We start from the raw sequence: 26,993 nt of genomic DNA, 5'->3' as shown, positions 1-26,993 counted from the left end.
GATCACTGTTCAGTCTTTCTAGCTCTGCATGTTGGGGAAAAACATGTGTAATCATTAAAACCCTAATAGTCACCCTGGCTCTCTATCTCTGCCCTTTGTAATTGCTGCATTATAAAAATCACAAGGTTAGGGAAATGTGTTCTGTTCATGTTTACCTTCTTATACTACCCACCTAGAAATAATTAACAGTTCCTCATGTCAGAAAAATAAAAGGAAAGGCCATTTAAAAGTGTAAGGGAACTAGAGGTTCCCTTTGATTATTTGAGGGAACTGGTCTGGCCATTCAGGTTGAAAATTTTTAAAAGGTGAAAAAATATACTTACAGGTATATTTATACTAATAGTATATTATACTAAATAGTATAATGATAGACTAAATAATAGTATATGTTCCTTCCACCCCTTCTGAGAAAGATTTCCCATCTCCTTTTGCTGTCACATACTGAATAACTGGCCTCTTCTGTGTTCACTGTTAGATGAATGACTAATAGGGTGTATTATTCTTGATTCTTTTGTAACGAGTGTACAACCCACAACCACTGAGTGTACAACAGCCTGCAGCCTTTGGTTATCATTCGTCTTACTGGCTAGTACTCTGGGCTTCATAAATCATAACCTTACATTGCTACTCTCAGTAAATAACCTTTTCAGTCACATAGCTTTTGATTGTTTTATCTTGAACATACTGTCAAGCCCAGACCCTTGACAATTGTCTGTAAGATGTTTTCTGAATGAGTCATATTCTGAGTTATTTTATGTAAGCCTTGTGAACTCACAAGTTGTGAAAGCATATTTAATTTTACTTAAAAATGAGAATTTGGTAGAAACCTTTTAAATATGGACAAATTTTAAACTTTTATCATTTGAGTGTACTCATGATATATTTGCATTATAAATTTTTTATAATTTATTATAAAATTAATCCTTCCACTTTACCAGTGAGGTTTACAATGTCATGTTTTAAACATCCTAAAACAGATGCATCTGAATATCATAATGGGTGATAACTTCTACTGGTGTAAAGATATGCATTGTGTTTATGAGGTTAGGTACGCCTTCTACTTGTTTTTATTCCAGTCCATGGAAGTACCTTTATGTCTCTGGAACTGTGCGCAAGCTGTAACAGTTGTCTTTGAGTCCAAATCTAAGATTTGGACTCAAAGACAAGTATTGAATTCTTTATTTTGAATATACTGTCTATAAGCGAGTCTTCAATAATTTTTTGGACATTAAGAATGTGTTGCCTACCATTCATTACTCAAAACAAGGGAAGAGAGTTCCTTGTTTTAAATTTGATATGCTTTTTTCATTTGATTTTCAAACAACTATTCAGATAATTTGCATTTTTCTGTATAAAATGACCATACAAAATGTAGGAAGTTTTACCTCTAAACCTAAGGTGTATAATTATGGACATGTTTTCAGTTTGTAACACAAAATTGGGCATTCTCATTTAAGTTAGAGAAAAATCATTTTATTTTTGTACAAGGTCTGATCCCTCTGCACAGTGAACAAATATATTACAAATCTGGGTTGCTTAAAAAAGTATTGCCATTTCATAGTCTCATTTATGCCACTGTACAATAATGAGTTTTCTTTATTGAGTCATACGCATATCAGTTTACTTGAAAATTTACTTTCTGTAATATGGAACAGATTTTTCCAGTTGCCAATCAATAAGATATACAGTACACATATTTAGGTTGACCATGAACCTATGTGTGACTGTGCTGGGCAGAAATTTCTAACAGTTGCTCTATAAGATCGAAAAGTCTTTTATTAACTGTTAGATATGTGAAGGCAGCTGTGGTCACCATAGGTTAATCACACCCTCTGCCTTTCCCTTTTCCTAGAATGCTAGAGGAAGGGCTTGGTACAGCGCCCCTACCCTGCTTCTGTTCTGTCCCATACATTGGGGGTAAAATGAGCCCAGAGAGGACAAGTAACGCTCCAATCTTTTGTCCCAGTGCTTAGCAATTCCACTATATCACCTCTTGCCCAGAAGATAATTGACAAAAGAGGTGAAACTTGAGTGATACTGCTTGTTTGCAGTTTGCCAGGCAGTGATTATTGTGCATGCAGGGTAGGGGAGGAAGATAAAACCTGGGGTTGAGATGAAGTTTCTTCTTGTTGATCTGACTTCACCATGCTTCTTAATCCTTGCTTCACAAAGATATTTGAATAGTACTTCCTGCTCTGAAAACTGAGGTAAGTCTCTTATCTATATTTCTTACTACATATGTATGAGAAATATTTACTTGGGCCTACACAGTAACTGTCTAGTGTTTATATTTTAATAAGGCTTTTTGGAAAGTAAATTACATTTGCTATTGCTGATCACTGGCTCCCATGCACACATGCAGCATTCATGTAAGTTTATATATTTTTCTCTAAAATGAAATTTGCTTAAGCCTTGAGTGCAGTGGAAAGAAGGATTTACTCATTTCTTTTCTAGCATTTGCCATTGTCCAAATTAATAAGTTTCAAGGTAGAGTTCTAATTTGTATCAAAGGCTTCAGAACCTCACATTTCATGTAGCAGCTATTCCAGCTTTGCAGTCATTTAGTTCCTCTTCTGTATTCCTCTTAAAAAATATTTTTTATAGTAACAGAATGAAGTGTTAAAGGAGTGACTATTCCTTTCCTTGGTTTGCCTTAGGTCTTTTATCGTTAAGGCAATCTCTTTTAGGATTTGGGAGTATGACTCACCTTCCAGTTTTGGAAGGTATAGACATCTGAATACTGGGAACTAGAGCATTATCTCATTGTTTTACCTTTTTTAGGCCCTCATTAGGGTAGTAGTTTTAATATAATTTTTTTTTTACATCACGTTATAGCAACTGATTACAGTCCATTTTTTCTTTAACCATCTCACTTAGTTGTTTCAAAGAGGATAATGTGCATTAAGTAACTAACTTGCTACACCACTTTTGTCTAATTTCCTCTATGCTTTTAGGTTCCATATTACATCAGGCTCAAGAATTATGAAGAAATGATTAAAAGCAAGTATTCTGAGTCAAGTAATGCCAAACAAAATCAGGAAGCCAAATAGCCATTTTTAGGACTACTTAATTCTTACTAGTCTATAATTGTTTGAAGCATCATTTCAGAGTTCTATTTCACATAGTATTGGTTGAACTAAGGAGATAAGGCCAGGATTATACTTTTAATGTTCTGAATTTTGAATTGGCAAGATTTGATACAGTTGGCTTAGAAATCACTGTAGTAAACTGAATTTGGAAACTTAAACTTTTTTTTTTTTTTTGCCCTACTTCCATGTACAGGGCAAAAGAGGTAAGGTTATTTTTTATTTATTAGTCTTATTTTAAAACATCGAAGTTTGTTGGCATTAGACGATCTAAATTGTGAAATCTTGACTGATGTAGTTTGATGGAGCAGACATATGTACAGGTACTTTAGGATTGATATTAACCAAGTTTTTCTGTTTAGTAATTATCTTGGGTAGTAAAACAGATGTTCATGATAACAGCAAACAAAAGTACATATACATTTCAGGTGCTTTATAGTACTCTTCCCCCCCTCCCCACCCCTCTCCCACCCTCTGTAAAACCTATTCTACATGCTTTCTAGGCATCAAGTTTCAGATAATTAAATATATAAATATATACCTAACTATATTTAGCTGATGTTGATGAGTAGCTGTACCTTAAATATTTTTTAAAAATGTAATTGGGGCATTTGGGGCTTTGGGGATGTTGATGGCAGGATTCGGTTTTGTGCACAGACTCTTGAACAATTACCCCAGTCTCACTTGGAAGCGCTTCTTTAGTTCCAGGTGAACGTCATAACTAACACGCAGCTGTAGTCAGTCTGTACCAAGATTTCACGTCAAGGGATTGTCTTCTTTCAGAGTCAGAATATTCAGCGGAGCACATTGTGAGAGAGAAGCTTATTCTGCTAAGACTGCTTGTCCTGGGAGGGCTCATTGGCAGAGCTTTGTCTTAATGGGAGGAGGTCATAGTGACCAGGAATATGGCTGTTCCTAGGTAGATCGTATGCATTCTGAATATAGCTGGAGTTACGGCCGCAGCCTTCTTGGACCATACTGACTGTGGGCTCTAAGGGATATAGTGAAAAATGAGTTCAGAGAACAGATTAGCTTTGGTTGCTGGGGTGGGGCAGGGTGTCTTTAACTTGGGGAGAGCAGCCAAGGACTTAAAAATCTGTAACTACATGAGGGATACATCCGAGGCTTTCTCAAGAGATGGAATATTGTGGGGTAAGGGTTTAATCACAGCCCAGCAACAGTAAACTGGGAGAAGGTAAAACGGGTTTTAGAAATTTTCAAGTATCTGTTCTGATTGTTTTTCAAAGTGGAATTTTTATCAATAATCAGGAAGTACGTATGTGTTTGTACCCACGTCTTACCCCCTGTATTTCTGCTTCATTCTACTCTTGTGCGTGTGTGTGCGCGCGCGCACGCGTGTGTGTGTGTGTGTGTGTTATGTGTTTGTTTTTTCAAGCAGAGTTGGCACAAGAATTTGATTTCCTGCATGAGAGAGAAGGGCAGTTCTGGGAAAGACAATTCACCTTGAACATTCCTTAAAGCAACAAAAGAAAGGTGTGTTTTCAAGACAGGGTGAGTGGGGCAGGCTTGTGTTTACGTCAGATGCTGCACTAATGCCCTGATTTCACTAAGTTACTTATTTGAGACACCTACCAACTTCATATATATTTTTATTAGATGTCGACAAGGATGGCACATCTGTGTACGGAGACCCCCTGTGCACAGGCGACTTCATTTCTACATAGCTGCTTTCTGGAAGCTTGCAGGTGAGGATGGGAGGGTCCTTAATTGTGGCGTAAGGGTTTTCACTGCTATTCAAGGAACAAGTGCTAGAACTGCACGCGGATTCTTTCATGTAATCTGAAAAGCAAGAGAGTCTTTTTAGGATAAAAAGAATATGAAATTTCATTTAAATACCAGAAGCAGTCTACAGTTAAACTTATGTGCCTTTCATGATTCTGGAGGTGTAAAAACCTATGGTAATCCAAGACGTATTAAATGTGTTGAGGAGTACTTTCCTGGATAGGAAGGGTTCTTCTAAAGAAAAGTGTATTTTTCAGAAGTTAGGGATATTTTTGCTTCTATTAGTCAGTATAGCCATCAGAAAAGCATTAAGTGAAGATATTTATAGTAAGTTTTCACATGTTATTTAAACATTCCTACAAAATCGTGCAAGCCTAGTTCATAGTTTGTATTTTATCAGGTGAAGGAGCAGAGAGATGAGGTCACAATTCTTGTCAGGTTTGAGTTTTAAGAGTTAAGACTTGAAACTGCCTTGGGACTCCGGGGCTTGTGTGTTTTCTGTAATGGCTTTCTGAATTCTTTCCGATGACTAAGACGTTTAGATTCAGAAATAACTGTCTTTTTGACATAGCAACTTGGTAACCTGTAGGCAGCAAATTCTGCTGGTATCCTTGCTGTGGAAAGCTAGTGGTCAGAATGGGGCCGATTGAAGTGTAGAGTGTAGGACATACTGGTCGTTGTCTTTGGAAAGTTCCTGTTTTCTAGCCTGAAATTTATCTTTTTGGGTCATTCATCTGTTTTTGTGAGTGCTAGTGAAATCTAACAGAAACCTACTTTAATGTAGCTGTGTCTGATACGGGGATAACATAACACTTTCTTCCCTACTGCCTCTCAGGTACATCGTCCCCAAGACTTCCGGGTATGTTAGGGAACAAAAGGACACAAATTAGCTTCTAAATATGAAGCTAGGTAGCTACCTTCACTGGAGGAAGAAAAGTCTCTTGGTGACACAGTCACAGGTGAGGGGAGCCTTTCCTTCATTTCTGTGCCACTCCCCTGTGGAGGAAGGTCATTGCTGGCTGTTTACCTCAGGTGAAGTAGGACTTGCCTGGGGAAAACACAGTAGACTCTCTCTAATATGGCAGCTGACCCTCAGCCTTCTGTGAGACTCTGCCAGCGAGGGATCTACAAACATGCACCAAGTTGCAAGGGATTAATAGTCAAGAGTGATCTAAGAGCCTCTCACCTTTAAATTTCTTAAAGTATAGCACGTGGTGAACTTTTTGGATGATCTTCACTGCAGCCACCACACATTGCATTTTGGGCTAGTATTTCTTTATGCTTTCTGCCTCCAAGTTGTGAGGTGAAATGAAAATGTAAAGAAAGTGAAAGTGATAATAACTGAAAGGGTGACTTAGTTGTACCTTGTTCCAGTGAGAGTAAAACATTGCCTGTAGCCAAGGTAGCTGAAATATGTCATAAATAGTCCTAAAATAGGTAACTAGTTAGGAGGAATTTTAATTTATTAGCAAAGGGTTATTGATATTTGAGGAAACATTAAAAGTTAAAACAATCATATACAAAAAAAACCCCCACAAAACTATCCATTAGTTTAAGTATTCACAGTATCCTATGATGTAGGTAGAACACAGTATTCACCCACCCTGTATTGCTTTTCCCCTGTATTGCTTATGAGGAAATTGAGGCTTAGAGTGGGATGTGTCATCTCTGGAGTCACACTGCTTATCAGTAGCAGAGCAAGCTCTAGAAGCAGGCTCAGAGCAGTTTGCCTCACAAGCCCTACAAAGTAGAGAAATTGACTATAAATTACATGCTTGGATTTTGGACTGGCCCAGTCATGCTCCCCAAGTCTCTGTATTTAAGAGTCAACTGCATGTTATTTCTTAGTCAAGGCAGTGGGGGTCCAGCAGCCCTAACATGGCCCATCAGTTCCACCAGACCATTGTTTGACTTGATTGGGAACAGCCTCAAGCGCGTATTTTCTAAAACTTGAACACATATGACTTACTGTCTAGTGCTTACTATACGCACCATGTAGTGCTTACAGCTAGTCTTCACTGCAGATAAGTCATTTGAAACTTGTTACACCTGTGAAGGGAGCTGGGCAGGAGGGACTATTACTACTGTTTCAGTAATGGCACCATAGTTCATAATTGTTTCCCTAAGAGTAGCAAGTAGTCAGGTTAGGACTCAGTCCCTATTTTCTCTTGATGGCCAATCAATCTGTATCTCTTAAGTATTAGCTAAATCTGTAACAACCTCACTTAATCTTCAACAAGAAATACCTTTTATCTGTGGGCCAAGCCCTGCAGAGAAAGGCTATGTATTAAGCTTTTTGTGTCTGATGCCAAATTCAGATGCAGCAGTGGGATACTCTTGTATCTCTAGCTCCTAGCTCAACCCCTAAATGAGCCTCAGGCAGATACTGGTGCCCCTCTTCTCATTTCTGCCAGAAGTGTCTTCAAGTTTTGGGGGGTAAATTGTTTGCTCTGCACTATGGAATACACCTAAGTAGATAAGAGAAGTTGGGGGTTGTTGGGGGAGGGATTAGTCTCAGGGAGAAACTGTAATTTCCATAATTACAGAGGTAAAGGATAGGAGTAGGGTGGGGAGGAGGTGAGTGGTGGTGCAGGGTATTGAAGTACAGAATCATCTGTATCCTATTTCTACTGGGAACTGAAGGGTGGGGAAGAGCAAGGCCAGCTGGAAGTTTCTGCTTCAGGAAGCTGCTATTTTCTCCAGCTGAGTCATCTACCTGCCTGCTGAGAGGGAGGGGTTAAGGGGAAGAATAACCAGGCACTCTAAAATACTTCCTCATCCTACTCTTCAGCCAGTCCCTGCACTTCAGGGCATTTTGCAAAGAAAAGGGAAGCTTCGGCCTACCAAAGCTCTAGGGAGTCACTCTTACAAACCCTGTAATTAGAATCCGTGCAGGCAGCATAGTCCTATAATGCCCTGGCATTTGCTCTCATTTAGTTTCTGCCTCCCCCAAATAACCCATAACCATATATTAGGAGCAGAAGGAGCCTCTGAAATGAGCTAATCTAAGCACTCATTTGATAAAGGAAACAGCAAATTCAGAGGGCAAGCGACTTTCCAAGGCCTGCTTATGAGTGACTATCAAACTAACCCAGACTTTTAGGTTCACATTAACATCTACGTAAGGCCAATCTTCACTGAAGAAAACCCAGGCACTGAACACCCATCTCTGATCTGTTGGCCCAATGCTGTTACTAGAAGGACACACTGTCTTTTTCTGGGTCCTTAGTTAGCATCTTTTTCTTGATTGAGACAAGGCAGTGTGGAAAGGAATGGGGAGATCTCAAGGTCTGAAGGAAAAAACACTGACTGGAAAAGATGTTTTCAGGATAAAAGTAGTCTCTTAACTACTTGGGAACCCAAGGTTACTGCAAGGGTGGCCTGGAGCTTGGGTTAACAAGGAATATGGGGGTGGGGGAATGGTAGCAACAGGCAACAGTGGTATCTAGGACTTCAGGACTTCCAGAGCATCTTAAAATGCTTGACTGACAAGGAATTGAGTAAGAGGCAGTTTGTTACAGAATCACTGTGCACATAGGGAGAAGGGGAGGCCAGACTGTTCAGAGGTAAACAGTGGGTTTAGCACAGCAGTGTGAATGGTAGTCTGTAATTTCCAAGACAGCTGAAAGAATGTGATGTTGCTACTACAGCCCTGCCCTCCAGCGGAAGAAAACAGAGGCCCAGAGAACACCACTGTGATCTAGTGAGTACCATATAGCAGGAATGAGGAATAGAACCTGAATCTCAGCCAGTTTGCTTTCCCATTGAGTTCAGAGGACTCTTGACTCCTAGCATTCTGATTCAGTTTTGCTCAACAGTTTTTGGAAATAATTTAATACCTGTTAGGACATTTGGGAGTTCAGTTAGTGGGGTCATATGTCTTTGGTAAGTTTTGCTGTAAAGTTCTGAACTGAGACATATTTCTGTTTTTGAATTCTCTTGCTTTGATATGTTGATCCCCAAAACCTGCTGATACATTTGTCAATGCAACCTTCATTTCTCTAACTTAAAAGATGGGTAATCTCCTGAAACAAAACTTGGTCACTTGCCTGCTAAACTTAGAAGCTCAGGTATATGCTCCCATAAAACAGGAATGACGCTGAGGCAGACACTGTCTCATAGCTTTGGTTTACATTTGTGGTTTTAAGTTTGGAAGGAGCTACCCTCATCACAATACTCAGGACAACTAGGTGCATAAAAAAGTTGTGTGCTCACTTACTGTGTTGTCTGGACCTGTCTGAGCTGCTTCACATTTGAGTCATACATATTTTCAGAGATGGAAATGCTAGTAGAGAGATTTCTGCCCCCTCCCCATGCTGCTTTGACCTTGGGGAGGAAACTGAGGTCCTAGGTCACCGTGAAAGCAGAGTTGTCTTTTCTCTGGTAGTCTCGCCAGCTGTGACAGTACTTGCCCTCATTTAGATGGTTTACATCAAGTCACAACTCATAAGAAAATCTCCACAGTGGTGCTGTCCAGGGGTAGAGCTGTTTGTTGGCCAGGAGTCTGTGGTGACCTCTCTGTTCTTTTGGGCCATGTACATTCTAACATTTGCCCTCCTGTTCTCTCTCAATACTAACATTACCAGCTCACCCCATTTCTAATAACCAGTCTGCCAAGGGATGTCAGCAACTAGCTCTGGTAGAAAATAATTGTTGGATGTATTTAAGGCTAAACCTGAAAGACCAGGAAATTTGTGGCAGTCCATACCAGTGCTTTCTAATTGTTAAGTTGGGTGATATGCTCCATATGGGTATTCTTAGGCACTCATCACAAATGCAGATTCTGTGGCCCTATTCTAGACCTGTTTTATCAGAATTTTGGGGAGTGGTGAACTTTTGTATTTTTAACAAACTTTTCAAGTGATTCTGGTGTACAGATAGGTTTAGGATATCTATTGGTATCTTTGCTGTCAGTCATATCTCCTTAAGTTTGTTAGAGACTCCTAAGTAGACCTTAAAGACAGGAGAACATTACATTAGTGCAGCCCTTCACAATATGCAAAAAACACTTCCTTGTGATTGATTGGATAGTCACGATAACCTTGCTAGAACAGAAACTGCCTTGGGGTTCAGTTAATAAGTGACAGAGTTCTAAGCCACCTGTTTTGCCATTGTGTCATTTAACCCAAGTGCCTAAGACCAAGGCAGAACCTGACCCTTCACTTCACCTGTAGACTTCCTAGAAGGATCGTGTCTTGCACTTCCGTTGTGTTTGGGGTTAGTCCTAGTTTCCCCACTGTAGGAGTGGAGTGCCATGCAGTATTAATATCTGGCATCATTTCCATGTCTTATACCCCAGAAAGCCGGCAGGTGCAGAGTGGTGTTCCTCGCCAGTACAACGACAGGAGGTCTCTGGGGCAGGTAGATTGACTTTATTTCAATTTTATAATCAATTTAACTCATACTAATTGGTTGGATAATGAAGTTCTACATTTCCGAAGACATTTATTTGGCATCTATAAAAAAAACCCACAAGCATTTTGCTAAGCAGGTGCAGCTGAAATAGAAAGATGACTTGGTTATGGTTGCTCCTCCTTGGGCAGAGCTACCCAGCATCCCCCGGTCCTGTGGTCTTTTAATTTTTTTAGGGGGGTGGGGGAAGAGTTGCGCAGTTTCTCTCTGGTAGAATTCCTGGCCATTTCAGATCTGCACTCGTTATCTTGCTAAGCCCTTTCTAATGGGACGTCAGGATTGGATACTCTACCTTTGAAGCCTTTGTCCATAATGTATGTGTTCTGACGTCTATCCATTCCACAAGTACCTGCAAGGAAATAGTATAAAGAAAGAAAAACGTGGGGGTTTTGAGGTTTTTTAGACTCCAGGTGTTCTTGCTTCATTTCTACCCCCTTCTAGAGAACAAACAGTTCTTAATGCTAGGAAATCACTGTTTAGAGTTTACTTTAAATACTTTTGACCATATGGGATTCTCAAAGGCTCATAAGCACTAACAGTGAGCGACTGCTACCTGCCCTGGCCGTTGGCACTCCTCTTCTGCTTTAATCTTCACACTCGGGAAGGGAAGGTCTGCCCCTAGCTGATCAAAGGCACTTCTGATGCCTTTGCAATCATAGGAGGTGAAGTTCCAGACACTAAAAATTCATCAGAATCAGCTCTTAGCTTGGGTAAGAATACGTGGTTTCAAATCCCAGTTCTGTTGGATTTCAAACAGGGATATTTCTCCTCAGGTCCAGTCCTGCCTCTTCTGTGTCACAAACTCATCTAAGAGGAGTCGGAGAAGTGAATAGGTGGCTGAAGTTCTTGATTACTCATCTTTATGGGCTGTACAGTCATTCCCACAGTCAAAGAGCTGACTGTGGAACCATTTGCATATAATTTAGTTGTCTTTGAAAAGTTACACCAGGGTTTTCAGTGCCAAGGATCTCTCTCTCATTTGGTTTACCCTAGGTTCCCACAACACAGCCAGAGGCAAGCCATAGAGCATCAGTGACCAAGCTCAGGTTCTTTGCTGCTGGTGATCCCAGAAAAAAAACTGGCATTTTACAGGTGGGACAGGACTCTGGCAAAGTCTAAGGTATTTATCTTCTTTCAGCTTTTAACTGAGGACCCAATAGTAGGTCAAGCATGCAACAAGTGCTTACAGTTTGACTCCATTTGATTCTCCCCTGAAGAGAATCACTGAGGGCAACAATTTTCTGTTCAGATATTTGATTTCCCATGCTGAACTTGTAAGAATTTACTAACTCTGTGTGCACAGCTGTCTTCCACACATCACTGAGTGACATGGTAGCACCAGGTACATGGTTTTCTCAAATTCACTGTTCTTCTAAAGCCCTTCTGGATCCATGCGCCTTTCAGAAACACACTGCAAAAGTCTATTTCTGGCATCAGTTCAGCACTTTTTATCAGACAGCTGCTTCCTTCACCTTCCCTGAAGGAGGGAACACTAGATTGTTAGAACTTTTTCCCTTTCTATAGAAAGGAAAGCCCACACCAACAAGAAGTTGAGTTGCAGCATGAGTTCAGATGCCTCCTAGCATGCTCTCCCTAGCCTGTCTTAAATCTCAGTTAAAAAAATGACTGTGGCTCTGGCTGAAGAGTGAGATCTGCAAAGAAGGCAAAATTTGGACTGTGCCGAGGATGCTCCCATATTGAGATTCAGAGTGGTTTTGTGAACACTACCCAGAGGCTGAGGTGCCAGACTCCTTGGTATAGTTCCAAGATCCTGACAGCCCTGGCCAGAGCAATGGGCAGATAAGATTCAGAAACATCACTCAGTGCTGCTAGACCCAGGCACCTGAAAGGGTTGGTAGTGTTTCATTTCCCCCTTAATTCACTGTACTTAGGTGTGGGCACCCCTGATGCCCACATATCTCCTCCTCCCCCCCCCCCCCCCAAGCAGGATGTCATCCTAAGTCTTTGCATCTCTTCCAGGCCATCAGGTTTGAGTCTAAGGATGAGCACAAAGGATGTTTGTTGACATTATCTGCCCCAGCCTCTCCAGCTCCCCTGACCATGTCAGCCAGCAGAGAGTGGCCTGGCCATTGGATCTGGAGTGTCCAGCCAGGAGATACTGGGCTTTCTGGGTAGAGAACCTCAAAAGTATTGCCATCCCCAAGTCATTTCTTGATGTTCTTAGGTTATCTTCTGTGACTTGTAGGGAATGTAATTATGTTGTCCCCTTAACCTAACACCAATTGCAGTTTATCCACATCCACTGGCCATGATAGGAGTGGAGGACTGATGGGAAGGATCCAGATAGTTTTCTTTCTGTAGGTAGGCCATTGGGCTTTGTAGACTGATGTTGGGAGAAGCTCAATAGGTAGAGTTCTGGGGACCGTGGGGCTAGGTCATGGGGCAGGAAGGGGGCTTAGGGTAGGTGCTGGATTGGAGCTGGTAAGGAAGCCACAAGTGCCCACGGGATAGAGGGTAGGGCTGGTGGAGGGTGGGATGGGGAGGTGGGGGTCTAACCTGGTGAGTGTGGCTCAGCGGGGCTGCTGAGGTGTCTAAGTTCAATGTAGAAGTCCTCGGGCGGGTACCTGGCCTCCAGGGCACTGATCTGGAAATGGGAGTCTAGTGAGAGGAATGACAGGGAGGAGCCATTATTCCCAGGACCCTGATATGGCAGGGGAGGGGGTGTGTCAGGATCAGGGTGGGGCAGCCTGGAAGGAATTAAGGCTTCTGTGTGTAGCATCCAAAGGGGCACTGGGGCCAGGGATTGGCTAGAGCAAAGGCCCTCTGCCTTGCTTGCCCTCCCTCCACCCCCTATCGGAAGTCAGCCCTTAACAGGAGGCACATTGGTAGGCCCTGAGTCAGGTATGAGTTCCTTTCCCAAATGGCAAGTGCATCTTTTGCCTCCACACAGCCAGACTGTCTCCTTTGTGGTTCCTAGCTCACAGTCACATTCCACCAATCCTCAGGAATAAAGGTGGTTCTGGGCTATATCTGCATATCAAAGTTAAAACAGGGATGTGGGTTTCCTCCCCACGTCCTTTTTTCCTGAGGGAAACCATCCACTAATTACCTCTGGAGCTGGTACAAGGGCCCTCTCAATGTGGAAGAAGAACAGGGTGGGACATATTGGGGGGAGGAGGGCCGGACTCAAACCACTACTGACCTAACACGTTCACATAGCTGTAGGGGGTCCAGCCTGTTGTATCACTGTCAAGGGACTTGTTACTGAGCTGTTTGGAGAGTAGGAGAGCAAATTAATACATCATACCCCCAATCCATCACTTTGTCCAACCTCATGTACTTGCCCCTGGGATGATCCTGACCCACCTAACTCATTGAGGGAAAGGGAGAGCAAGGTGTTTTCCCCACAGGCCATGAGGACATAGCTGAGGCCATCTAAGCTATTTGGCTAAAGTATGGTTTCCAGGCCTTTTGAGCAAGGGGCTTCCCAAGCTGAGCCTGACAGGGAAAGCAGGTGAGCTGGGTGGAGCTGCACCATGAAGCTGTCTGCGGCCCAAAGGGAAGTCCTGAGGCTGCCTACAGCATCACTCTCACCTCTGCCACTTGGCCTGAGAGTTTCTCTTCCATGTGATCAAGAGAAAGCTTCCAAGTATGGAGTCCTTAACAGTATACTTTTTCTGTTTCTCCATTTTCATAGCTGCCTTTCATGAGAGAAGGATGGTGGTTTTTTTTCCACAGCTGGGGACCTGAGTCCTGCTTGTCAGCCCTGATTAAGGTCACACAGGTGTCAGGAGCAGAGCTGGGTCTCCAACTCAGATCCCTGTCACCACCACTGCCTGCCTCTGCTACAAATGCCCTATCTTCTAGGGGTCCTTGACCACACAGCCACTTTAGACCTCTTGAGCAAGGTGAGTCACAGGTGGGCTATTCTGCAGGAACTCCAGCCCCTACTGAAAGAGAGTAGGATGAGGTCAAGACAGACAAGGCCACAAGAGGCTTTGCTGCTAAGCTGTTGTAGACTTGGTAACAGTGGCTCTAGTTAACCTCGGGCCTCCACAGGGAAACTGCCACTTTCCTTCTCTCAGCTTCAAAAAAGCCTAGATTTGAAGCTGGGAATAAAGGTCTAAGCTGAGAAAGAAAGACCAAAGCTAAAAGGCCATGTGTAGGGGCTGGTGGGCATTCTCCATGGGGAATACCCCTAGCAAGGGTAATACAGTATGGGGCATGGAACCCTGGCTTATAAGAACAGTCTGGCTCAGAACGGATGTTCCAGGAAGCCTAGGGTCCTGGGATTACACCCCAGTGGTCATCCTGTAAACATGCATGTGCTCAGGTGGGTGTCAGAGGTGTGCAGCACGAGCCTGTTTTGTCCTTAGTCTTCATTTCTGAACCTCCCACTCTGGGTCCTGGCACACCAGGGGGTCTCCTCATGTGGTAAGATACCCTTGCCCAAGGGCCTGCGACTGTAGGAGGACATCTTGCCATCAGCCAGGGTTTCGGCTGTGAGGAGGGGAGATGCCTGATGTTTGGATTTATGTCCCTTGTGTAGGTTCTGGTTGCAACAGATGGTTGTGGGGCATCTGGATGACCTGGTGTGAGGACACAATGTGTACCAGTGGCCACTCTGTAATTCTAATGTGCTGGCTGCAGTGTTTGTAACATATTGCAGTAACTGATAGTAGGTGGTGTGATTTGTGTATACCAAAAATGCTACCTGGTTTGGTTACACACAGGTGTGTGGGGTACACCTTCTAGTGTGTGATGCTATCGTTGCTTATACCGTACTTGTTGGCACCATGTAATCTGCTGACTCCTGATTCCCAGGGTGTCTATATTTTCGTGAATCAAAAGGCCGCACTTAATTTGTTGGCAGTTGGTTCCACATGGAACCCCCAGTTGGGGGCTGCAGTTCCTTTCTGGGCAGAGGTAAGGATGGGAGATAGCGCATGGAGGCTAGGGAGTCAGGGGCCCAGTACCTTGGTGGGGCTGTTCCTGTCCAGAGTGCTGACCTGGCTGGTGGCAGGCCCCCCGCACGCCAGTGCGTGGTAGCTGGAATTGGAAAAGCACTGGGCGTGGCTGCTACTTTGAGACAAATCTGGGAAGAGAACAAGGTGCCACAGACCATCATACCCCTGCCCTTGGCATGAACCACCCAGTATGAACGCTTGAAATGGGCAGCCTTGAGTGCTCTGCAGAGACAGCCAGGTCCCCCACCCCGCAGCCTTCTAGTATCTCCACCACAACCTGTAGAGCTTGGTTTGCTCCTTCCCTTGTTGTGGCCCCTCCATCAGCTGGCACATGGATGAGGACAGACATCCATGGCTTTGACAGTCTCAGATATCACCGAGTCACTGCTCTATGCTGAGGGTCCTATTGCCCTCCTGTGGGTTCTAAGACCTCACTTTAGGGCTGGGGAGTTCTAATGGAATCATTAGGGAAACCCCAGCCAACCTTGCTCATTGCAGTCATAAAAGAAGAAAAACCCCGGATCTTCTCTGCGGGCTTGGGGTTTTACCAAGCCTACTTTGGCTGAACTGTAGCGAGGCATGCAGGCCAGAACTCTACAGGCAGGGTCTGCACGTCTGCCCTTCAGCTTCTACCACAGAGCAGGACACATGATAGGCAGCACTGAGAAGGAATGCACCGCCGTGATCTTGCTTTTCTAAGCACAAGGTCCAGGAGGTGTAGGTTAGCCCTGAGCTATGGAGCTGGCTGAAGTAGGCAGTCACAAGAAATTTCTTGTGGGCCAGAGCTCTGGGCCATTTCCAAGTAATTTGACCTCTTCTGCTTAAATAGGAAGTAAAAAGCTTTACTTCTAGGGCAGAAGTGCAGGCTTGGAGAAAGATTCTACAGCAGCCCTTCCCACTCATAATCCAGTGCCCATGGGACACATTTGAGGGCTGACTGGGCAATGAATGTCTCTCTGGCTAGGGCTGCGAGAACCCAGACTTTTAGACTTTCTTCAAGTCAGGCACCATTCCCTTTTATTCTACTTATGAGGCCTCCTCACCTGAGGAACTGGGAGGAGAGTTGCTCTGAAATTTTCATCAAGGAAGGAAAATAGAACAGAGCCTGACCCTGAGTCTCAAGGCCCAGGTGGCATCAGTCTGGGAAGGGTTTCCCTGCAAGCCTTTAGGAGAGTTACTGCGCAGTGTGGGTGTTAATGTGGCTGAAGCCTGATGAGAAAGATGAGAAGGCTGGGGAAAGGAGGAGGCTTCGAACCAGACCTGGGCACCTAGGAAATGACACACACAGACCCATATCTACCTTCCCAGGTAAGTTCTCTCCCCAGTGTCTCTGGGAGAGTCTGTGTCTAGCCCCAGAGCCAGCCCCCACAGGAATGACCATTCACCTTCAGCAATAAACCCTGGCATCTGAGGATTCTGTGGGGCTCTTCCTGGGTTGGGTGTATGGAGGGAAACAGGTGGACACTGGGGGTTGTAGCCCTTACCTGAGAGGGAGTAGTCAGTGCTGGTCATCCTCATGGCAGGCGTGTAGGAGACGCGGGGAGCCAGGTCGCGGCCCTTCCCTTTCTGTCGCCGACGGCGCCAGGCAAACAGGCCCAGCAGCAGCACAATGAGGAACAACAGGAGGACGATGCCTGTGACGGCACCCACCGAGTGCCGTTCTGCACCCAGCGCTGGGCTGATCTTGGTGTAGGGATTCAGCTCCTCCATCATGAGGGCAGCTGTGGGTGGAAGGAGGGCCTGAGCCTGGGACCTGGAGCCCTCACATGTTAGGAGACCTGTATGACCCCAGCCCTCACTGGGCCAGTGTCTTCACTTAAGGGCAATGGATTCCCAGCATCATGACAGGGAATAAAGGTGACCATGCATGGGAAACAAAATAATGCTCATGGAATGTTTCCACTTTGGCTCTAAGCAGTTAGATGAGATAAGCCTCTTTATGGTTACAGTCACGAAAGGCTAGATGACTTGTTCAAGATCACACAGCCAGTAATTAGTTAAATCTCTCAGAAGTTGGAAAAATGTGGACTTAGCAACCTTATCCTTGCTTACTACTTTAATCTGTTCGCTTGTAACATGAAGACAGCAGTCCGGCTCTCTTCATGGTCAGGCTGTCAGTCATATCAGCCCTCTTGAGGCTAACTCCCTCCATCCTGCTGGCCTGGCAGCATCCAGACCCCCCTCCCTGACTATCAGCAACTGGCTGAGCAGAGCCAGCCAACATCACTAGGGAGATGAGTATGCTGCTTATTCTAAATGATAAGGTGTTGGAATGCAGTGGAAATGTCTTTTGGCTCTTTTTCTGTAATGGGAATAATTAAAGGCCCATTCTCGGCCCCCAGCTCCTGGAACCAACAATATAATTCTTTATATATAAAGCCATTTACCAAGTGCTTGCTTAGGTGCTAGGCACTGTGCTGACATCTCACATTAATCTCAATTTGGTCCTCACAACTGCACTATGAAGTGCAAAGGATTATGGAGCCAGAACCAAGGGTGAGTTCCTGTGGGCTGCTTGGCCTGAGGTGGAACCTTGTGTCGTGGATAAAGGTAAGAGTTATAATCTACTTTTCCTGCTTTGCCTGTACAATAACAGGCTTATCAAAGGAAAGAAACTGCTCAAAACCACCTAGCAGGTAATGGCAGAACAGAATCTGACATGCCTTCCTACTCAGTCTGGTGGCCACTTTGCAGCACTAGCTTGTGTGCTGACCCTTTAGCTCACAGGAAATTTGTCAGATGAGTCCTAGAAGCCATGACAGGCCACCTAGAGCCACTACAGCCCGCTCCACTCATGCTGTGCTCCCAAACATGCAGAGAAGTCAAAGTGCCCTTATTTGTTCCTACTGGCATTTCCCTTGGGCTTGCCTCCATGGGACCCTTCCATCTGTGTGTTACCTTGGTCACACCTGATTCCTTTGAATCCTGCACTGCAGTAACAGGTGCCAGTGACATGGTCACAGGTAGCATTGTTCATGCACTCACAGAGTTGCTGACATCCATAGCCAAAGGTTCCTGGGGCACATCCTGTGTAGCAAGAAGAAGTAGGGTAGACAGATCGCCTACTCAGCTCCTCCATCCCATGTGGACCCTTGTGACGATCGATCGATCGATCGGCTAGTACTGCCTCGCCCTGAGCAAGTAGAACTTTCCCTGCAGCTCTTCTTGTGCTGTAACTTGACATCGGGGTAGACAGAGCACCCCCAGCCCTGAGTTGGGGGATAGTGGTAGAGGAGGAGAGAGCAGGCTCTATCCGTCCCTCCTTCCCTCTCACGACACATTTACACAGCATCCTCCATGTGCCAGGCTTGGAGTGGGTGCGTCAAAGAAGAATCAAATGAGATCTGCTTCCCTCATCACCTCCTCAGGTGTCTGCCTCAGCATCCCTCATCGTCACGTCAGCTGGAGGAAGAACTCTTAAAATGCCAGTGTAGGCATGGCCTTTTCCCTTGGGAGTCACTCCAAAAGTTGGAGGCAGAGGTCTGAATGAGAGGACCTTCAAGGGGGAGGCTTGCTGTACTGACAGTGACACCAGGACGGGCTGGAACTTACTCTGCTCACAGTGTCGCCCTGTGAAGCCTGTGCGACAGGTGCACTTGCCGCTGATGTGGTCACAGCTGGCCCCATTCTGACACTGGCACACGCGCCCGCAGTCCTTCCCATAAAAGGCTGCCGGACAGCCTGGAGAAAGAGGGTGGGACAGCTGCAGAGGTGAGGGGTCAGACCTGTTTTCTGAACCTGAAGTGAAGACCAATGAGACACCCACAACCCAAACCCCAACTGTCTCACACTCTGGATTCATACTGAAGGGGCAAGGGAGTCCTTTGGACAAAGGTGCCTTAGACCAGAGGCCAGGATGGTAGTGGTGGGGGGTGCTGTTTGCTATGAAGCCACTGGCCACCCCTCCCCACTTTGAGTCCTAGTGTCCAAGGAGGATGTGGTCTTGGTGATGGCTGGGGTATCTTACAGCCCTGATCTTCCAGGACCTTGGGCCCATTTATTCCCTGAATCCAACCAGACTCCCCAATCCTGGGGAAGGGATACAGGGAGGACCCCAGTCTTGGGGCCTGCCTCCTCCCTCCCTGCTGTGCTGCAAGCCCAGACGATGCCCCTGGCAGCCAGTAGGCTGCAGCATGGGATTCTGAATGGCTGGGAGGCCGGGAGGCGGGGCTTACGCTGCGTGCAGAAGAGTCCAGTCCAGCCTGGGGTGCAGTGGCAGGCCCCATCCTCAGCGCTGCAGCGAGCCCCGTTGTGGCAGCTGCATGTGTGGAAGCAGGCAGGGCCCCAGAACCCAGGTGGGCAAGCTGGGGATGGGTGGGATGCAGAGGGTGGGGGCAAGGCAGAGGAGCAGAAGGAGAGGGAGGGAGAGGAGGAGCGCAAGTCAGCTGATGCATCAAGTGGCATTGCCTGGCTTTCAGGGGACTTGAATTGGTCCCAGAACTCCCTCACGCCTTGGCTTAGTCACCCAGAATTCCCATTAACCCAAATTCCTTGCCCACTCTGGCTTCTAAATCTTGCGGGGGTGGGGGTATTTAACTGAATGGGAGCAGATAGGTGTGTGTGGGGACCTGTAAACATTGTGGTTTAGGGTGTGGATGCTGTGTGTGCTACCTTCCCTATGAGGATAGGTACTTTCCCAGGGCTGGACTTGAGAGTGGCACCTGAGTCTGCTGATGGAAATTTCCTCAGGCCAAGGCATCTAATTGGGATCTCACTACGGGTACCCATCAGTCAAGGAGCTCCCAAGTGGAATCTCCCCTTTAGATTGGGGGGTTCCCAGTTACTGCTACATGAGATTTGCTATGCCTTACACAGACAGCCCCTACAATGCCTTGTCCAGAGTTGTAATACCCAGATGTCGCCCAAATGGACCACCCAGAAGATGTCCTCACCCCTCCAAGGTGACTGTCCCTTCCCCACTCCCAAGCTCCTGCGCCAGTCCTTGCCCCCTCCCCATCCATATTAGGGGCACCTCCTTGCTCAGTTGCTGATGAAGTATCTCAGTATTAAGGTACTATCAATGATCTCAATACCTTAGCATGAGCAGTTAATAATGCCAATGGTTAATCTTGATAATTTATATTAGTTAGAGCTCAATAGGACTCGGGTGGGCATTCCTGTTTAGAGTTCAGCCCTGGAAAGTGGAGGCACAGGGGCAAAGGTTCTAGGTGAGGAGAAGGGGTATTTCAGAGCTTGACCCCAGGTGGAGGGCATCCCCAGGGGCAGCAGCTTACCCTGTGAGCAATCCTTGCCAATCCATCCAGGGAAGCACTGGCAGGAGCCATCGATGGGGCTGCAGGTCCCGTTGTTGGCACAGGAGCAGAGCTGGGCACAGTCCTGCCCAAAGTGCCCTCCAGCACACACTGTGGGTGTATAACAGCCTGACACCTGCATTTCTATCTGTACTTCTATCACCCACAACCACCCTGGGGTCACAAATAAGGATCGCAACTGCCTACCTGTTTAGCACCTCATCACCACCCTTTTCTATTTGCACACCCTTCTTTCCCCACAGCTGCATTTTTTTGGATGCTCTGTTGATGATCCCCTTTGACAAGAACAGACTGAGGACCCACAGAGGTAGGAACATGTGACTTAGTCTCACAGAGAACAGTGGGGGGTGGGGGCTGGAAATAGCACCTCAAATCAGTCCAGGGCTCCCTGCATAGCGGCAGCTTTCCATTACCAACTGAGGCAACATCACTGATTCCTTAGCCATGAGGGTGGGCAATTTTTAAAACTGGAAGGAGAGGGACACATGTAAGGTGGCAGGTCTATCTACAATCAAACTTCTGTTGAACTGGGCCTGAATGTCTATTCTTGTCCACCTGCTTCCTGCCTCTACTCCTGAAGTCTAAGTTCTATTCCACTGAGCACTCATGATATTTCCACCTGGCGTCTCCTGTAAGAGCTTGGTCCCTGAAGAATCACTCCTGGTCCTTGGAGAAAGAGCCGGCGTCCTCAATGAGGCTGTTAACTGAGCACCTACTTTTCACTGACTCTGCAGTTCATCTTCTTAACTTCCCACAGTTTGAACTCTCTAAAGCACAGCTCTCTTGGCACTCTGTGCCCATCTTGGACAAAGTCAGTGGTCCCTCATCGCCTGAGAATAAGATCTGGAACTTACAGACCAGTACTCAACCTTCTTCATCCAGACACACACCAGTTTCAAAAAAAAAAAACAAAAAACACTATGCCTTTGTGCCTTCACTCCAAATCTTCAAAGAAATCTTCTAGATTTCTTTGGCCCTCATGTCCAGCAATGGGAATCCAATCTTGTCTATTAGACTATTCTTAAATGTTACCTCCACTATGATCTCTGAGCAGACTGCTAGTCCTTCGATATCAGTTCTTACAAGAACTGGGAAAATGGCCAGCTGGAATAAAGATTTCATTTCTTGGGCTACTGCACAGCTGGTTATGGCCATGCTAATAGAAATGTGTATTTTTATGTTCTAGTTCCTTCTATGTGAAGGATAACGTGGATTATGGGTGAACTATGGATATGATGACTGTCATTCAAACAGCTGACTTTCATCAGAGGTGGGAGCCATGTGCTGAGAGTGGTAGAATAAGATAGAAGGAGCCTGAGTCCCTGACTTTCATAAATTATCCTATCACTCCCAGGGCCTACTTCTGGATCTTACCTTTTTTTTTTTTAAATAGTGTGTGTGAAGGTAACAGTGGTTATAATTTTCAAGTCTGTTCTGATGGGTAATGAGCTTCTTTCAGGCCAGGGCTGCATTTCCTACACAGCCCGTAAAAGCAACAGGCACTCAACGCATGCTGGCTGAATGTGTGGAAATAAACCGATTGTCCCTTCCTCCCCACTTGAGCAGCGAGTTCTGCTAAAAAAGGCTAAGCAGGGATTTTTCCCCTCCAGACTGCAGGATTTGTGAAGGGTAGGAACATAGTTCCTTTGATCTTTGTTGTGTCTAAGTTCCCAGCATAGTGCCTGACATACAATGAGCACCGAGGAAATGTTCCAAACGACCAAAACACACCCCAGGAGCAGCAACCTTCCAGTGGGTTCTGTGAATCTGTGAGCCCTTGTCCTTTAAACTCTCAGTTCACCATGCTCCCCCTCCAAGCCCAGTCCCAGCCAGCTCTACATCTTCCAAGATGGCGTACCTTTCATTTCTATGATCGAGGAGGAACTTCTGCCTCACTTGAGCCCTCAGTTGACTGAGTCACATGTTGGATCATAAGGTATTGATTCTTGAAGAGAAGCAACTTCTCCAGGGCCTGTGTCTCTCTAAATTTCAGCTGGCACCCTCACTTTATAACACCCTAGCTCATTTTACCGGTCCTTTCCCAACCAGACTGGCACGTAGGGTCTATGCCTGCTCTGTGCATTAGTGACGCATAGCATTTGGGACAAATCACAAAGGCATCATGGGCTACTGGGCTCTCCACTCCAAAACCTTAATTATGAATTCAACAAACTATTGTGACATTTATGTGTACCAGACACTATTCAAGGTGCTTCACAAGTATTAGTTCAATTAAGCTTATAAATATTATATTTTTTGTCACTATTGCTCCCTACTATTAGCTTGACTTTTCAGAAGAGGAAACTAAGGCACTGAGAGATTAAGTAACTTGTTCAAGGTCACACAGGTAGGGAAGTTCTGCCACTTGCCAGGTAAGTACCTTTGAACAAACCATATCATCCTTTTCAGTGTTTCCTCATTTTTGAAATGGGGGTGATAACCCTCATCCACTGATCTAAGGCAGTGGTTAATAGTTCCGGCAGGTTGGCTGGTTTGGGGCCTCTGTGATTCTCCTAGCAAAAGCCTTAGTGCCTTGCAGGTCAGGTCTGCTGCTGGGAGGATGATAGCATGTTACCTGTTTGCAAACTTAAAACTTCTGCTTTCTGCAAAGTAGGTTGCCTACCTAGTCTTCTTTCCTGCCTCTCCGGGAGGGGCCTTGACTTGGGCACCTCATCCAAACCAGAGCCCTGGATCCCCATGGGGAGAGGGGTGTCCAGTCTTTTCTCCCTACTCCCATCAGAGTTGAGTCAAACCCAACTCTGTTTCTCTAACAAGACAGTCTTTGAAGTCTTTCTCACATACACAAGGCTGACAAATTCACCCACAGAGCTGCTAATGTGATCAGTCTAATACATTAATTGGTCCACTTCTTGGCTGAATCAAGAGTGAGGCAAAGAGAAGGGTGGTGGTAAGAAGGGGGGCTGGTGAAAAGAAAACATCTGGTTATATTTAATCTATGTTTAATGATTCTGCATAAGCAGTGTCTGTAATTTGTAACTCACTGGAAAGCCGGTCATTAGAAAGTGTCAGTTCAATTTTTTACAAGGTTTGAGACTTAACCAGGGCAGTTGCCATTAATAGCAAACTCCATTAGATCTATATGTGGAAAACACTCATTAGGCCAGCGGGCGATAAATCAGACATCGCAGGATCTGAGTTATCCTCGGGCTGCGTAGGTACTAATTTAGACCCAGCCTATCTGTATTGACGGCCTGGTCTCCAATGTTTAATAAGTAAACTTTGACATGTCAGGTTATGATTAAACTGTCCTAAGAGGGCTGCAAGCAAATGAAACTGTCACATATGTTTCCCTGGGGCCCAAACTTCTCATGACCTCAAAGCATCATGAAGTAAACTTTCCTCTCATACATATTAACGGCCCATACACTTACAAAAATAGCCTAGCTCAGTGGTGATTATTCATCAAAAGAATCCGTTCCCCTGGGAGGCAGTGAGCTCTCAATGGAAGTACTTAAGCAGAGGCCAGATAAGATTCTTGGATAGATGACCTTGAAGTTGCTTTGAGCTCTACTACCTTAGTTTAATATCCCTCATTCCTTAGGGGTTAGAGTACAAATTCTGCAACCCTGTGCTCCAAGCTGTTCCCAAGGCAACAGGGCTGCTTTCTCATTGCCCTTTCCCAGCCCCAGCTCCCAAAATCCTTCAGCCATTCCCCACTGCTGGACAGCCACCTGTCCACTCGTTTGCCCAGTCTGTTTCCTCTACTGGAAGGCTTTCCCTCCTCCTTCCTTGTCCTTTCAAGCCAAGGCCCAGCTGAGGCCTTGCACAGTATGGCGCTGTCTCCCTAAGTCCAGTGTGTCTTGGCCCAACCCAGTCAGGGACCGTGCTAAACAATGACACAGGCCAGAGCCAGCTTCTGCCTTCACGATGGTATTAAACATTCAGGAGTTTTGTGGTCTGTGCTAAACTACTGGCACCTGTAATTAGCCATGGTGGGAAGCTGGTATCATGGGAATGTGGGCAGAAATTGTGAATGATACAAATCAGGGGGCCCTCCTGCCCTGCCCCAGGTGGTTTAGCAGCTATCGATGCAAGTAAGTGTCACTGCCCTGTACCACTGCAAGTGCTAATGGGTGGTTGGGGCTCTGGTGCGAGGATGCTGCTGTTGAGACGTGAGAGGGTGTGCTGAGGGATTAGTGAGTGAGGTTGGCCTCAGTGCCAAGGAGAAGCGCTGGGAAGTCTCCGGCTGAAGCCAACATGATCAACTCCAAGCCCAGACTATTTTCTGCTTTTATACTTGGAACTCAGCATAAGCCAATTTCATCCATGCTAGCTTCATCTGTTACCTATGTAGAATGGCTTTTGGTGTCAGAGTTCATTCCTCAGCTCGGCCACCTGCTAGCTGTGAGACCAAGGACATGTCATTTCCCCTCTCTGAGCTAGTTCCTTTCACACCTGACAGCTGTGTCACCTGCCTCTTGCCACTTCCTAGAAGGGTCCTCGGCCCTGAAGCGGCAGCTTCTCCACAACGGGCCCCCGACACTCCCCTTCCTGCCCCTTTCCTCCCTCTCCCACACCTTACCCCTGGGAGACAGTACCTTGGTTGCAGAGGGCTCCAGAGAATCCGGGGAGGCACTCACAGGTGCCACTGACGTGGTGGCAGGGCCCGCTGCTGTGCACGCAGAGGGGGCATGGCTGGGTGCAGCCAGAGCCATAGAACCCCGGGGGGCAGACTGGTGGTGAAGGGGAGATGGTGATCAGCAGCCCAAGGAACCCCACCAGCCTGGCCACCCCTTGGGTTCCCACACAGCAATGAAGGGAAGCTCCTAGAAGATGGAGAAAGTCACGCCCACCCCACACTTTAGAGGGCACTGGACTTGGGGATGGAAAAGCCAGAGCAGAAAAAAAGGGGACTAAGGGAAGGTTCTGCTAAGGGCTGACTCAGGCCCAGTCTCTCTAAGGCCATGCCTCGTTCCAACAGGGAACAGGTGGGGAAGATGAGCCTTCTGAGGTCTGCATGACGGGGGTTCTGCCTTACTTCTCTGGCATAAGGGTCCTCGGAAGCCGGGGGCACACTCGCAGCTCCCATCCTCGGGGGAGCAGGAACCGCCATTCTCACAGCTGCAGGAGACAGAGCAGTTGGGGCCCCAGCGACCAGGTGGACATGTGCTGTCACAGCGGACACCTATGGGCCAGAGGCAGACTTGGTCAGAGGTGGAGGGGCAGGGGCGCCAGGAAGAATGATGGATGGGGAGGGGCACTGCCAAGTGGGGAGGGAGCGGCCAGCACTGCGCATCTGCGAAGGTGGAGGAAGAGCCCAGCTGAGGCTTGGCCAGTCAGAGAGGGCTTCTAGGAAGAGGTGTGCCCAAAGGGGCCAAGGGTTGTAGGAAACCCTAGGTGCAGAGAGCAGGAGGCGTGAGAATCACACCTTGGAAGGCAAGATAATGTACGTGACCGAACCAAAAAGCACAGGACAGGTAGGGCAAGATGAGACGTGGGAATAAGCAAGACTGTGAAGAGTTCCCGTTGTTTCTGGCATCCTGGCTGGCATCCGCCATTAGGCTGGGGAGAAACCAAGTGAGTTTCATTATCCAGCACTGCACAAGCAGGGCATGGTCCTCATGCCCACCCTTGCTGGCCCAGCGTCTACTGTCCCTGTGCAGCGGATGGTCTTTTCAGACTCTACACCACGTCCTCAGGGCGGTGTTTATCTTACATGTGCACACATACACGTAACAGAAACCAACATTTTGCAAATTGACATTTACTGTCACTGAGTATGATGCACTGTTTTCTCTGCACTATGATATATTTGATTTCATTTTAAAAACAAGCAAGCTTTGACCCACAAATTGACATAATGATCCTCAGTTTGACAAACAGTGGCCCCTGGGGGATAGATGGAATTTTCAACAAGCAAGAGGAGCAAGCCCTACACAGTCTCTGAGCTGAGCAAGAGGAAATATGTGGTGGGGTGATTATAGCCCCGAGCTTCAGGAATTTTCAGAGGGCTGAAGCCCGATGCCCTGGCTCTGGGATGGGATTTCCTTCCAGTGGTTAGGCTTCTAATCTAACCATGTCAGGTGAACAGACCAGGCAGGCCCAGGATACTGGCTTGGCTTTGGAAGGTGAGTATCACAGACTCAGAGCAGCAGAATTAGTTTAAAAGTCATGCCTGCCTTGTAAGGACAGGGCCTGTGCAAAAAAGTGAAAGGGAGGAAGACAGGTCCAGTGAACAGAGCCAGCCTAGCAGTAGAACGGTGGGACCTATCTGGAAGCAGGCTGGATCTTGCAAGCCCACCTGGGCCAATGGGGAGAGGAGGACAAGCAAACTGGCAGGTGGGGGGGTTGGCGGGGAGCAAAGCCTTGATTCTCCTCCAGGGCCCGGTCTAGTGCTGTGCTCTCCCTGGGCCTCTCTCCTGTGATGTGTGTCGATTTGGCGGCAGAGTGGAGGCCTCTGATCCAGGAAATGAGGCCTCTGCAAGGAGGGAGGGGGAGTTTCTCCCTTAGTGATGGGAAGCCATATGTCACCCCTCAATGGCAGTATCTCTAACTGGAGTTTTGGGAACACAAGAGATGAACCCTGGATT

General features: G+C 46.3%; 1 protein-coding gene across 8 annotated transcripts in view; it reads right to left on the bottom strand.

The window, feature by feature from the left end:
* Positions 1 to 3,575: 3,575 nt before the first annotated feature.
* Positions 3,576 to 26,993, bottom strand: part of MEGF11 (multiple EGF-like-domains 11) — a 208,855-nt gene continuing 185,437 nt past the window's right edge. For 2 of the 8 annotated variants that reach the window (XM_012728730.1, XM_012728732.1), the window contains 12 exons: positions 25,442 to 25,588; positions 25,002 to 25,136; positions 20,404 to 20,550; positions 19,345 to 19,473; positions 18,722 to 18,850; positions 18,068 to 18,196; positions 16,654 to 16,890; positions 15,179 to 15,297; positions 13,405 to 13,471; positions 12,759 to 12,860; positions 10,534 to 10,590; positions 4,079 to 4,886 (listed from right to left, as the gene is read on the bottom strand). In XM_012728730.1, the coding sequence (XP_012584184.1) occupies positions 4,663 to 4,886; positions 10,534 to 10,590; positions 12,759 to 12,860; positions 13,405 to 13,471; positions 15,179 to 15,297; positions 16,654 to 16,890; positions 18,068 to 18,196; positions 18,722 to 18,850; positions 19,345 to 19,473; positions 20,404 to 20,550; positions 25,002 to 25,136; positions 25,442 to 25,588 (1,622 nt within the window). In that variant the 3' untranslated portion in view covers positions 4,079 to 4,662. The other 6 variants (XM_012728728.1, XM_012728729.1, XM_012728731.1 and 3 more) reach the window with 6 other exon arrangements.

This window comes from Condylura cristata, unplaced genomic scaffold (genome assembly GCF_000260355.1).
Source record: "Condylura cristata isolate star-nosed mole 26May11 unplaced genomic scaffold, ConCri1.0 scaffold00023, whole genome shotgun sequence".
Classification (NCBI taxonomy): domain Eukaryota; kingdom Metazoa; phylum Chordata; class Mammalia; order Eulipotyphla; family Talpidae; genus Condylura; species Condylura cristata.
This window is presented reverse-complemented; position numbering and strand designations above follow the sequence as displayed.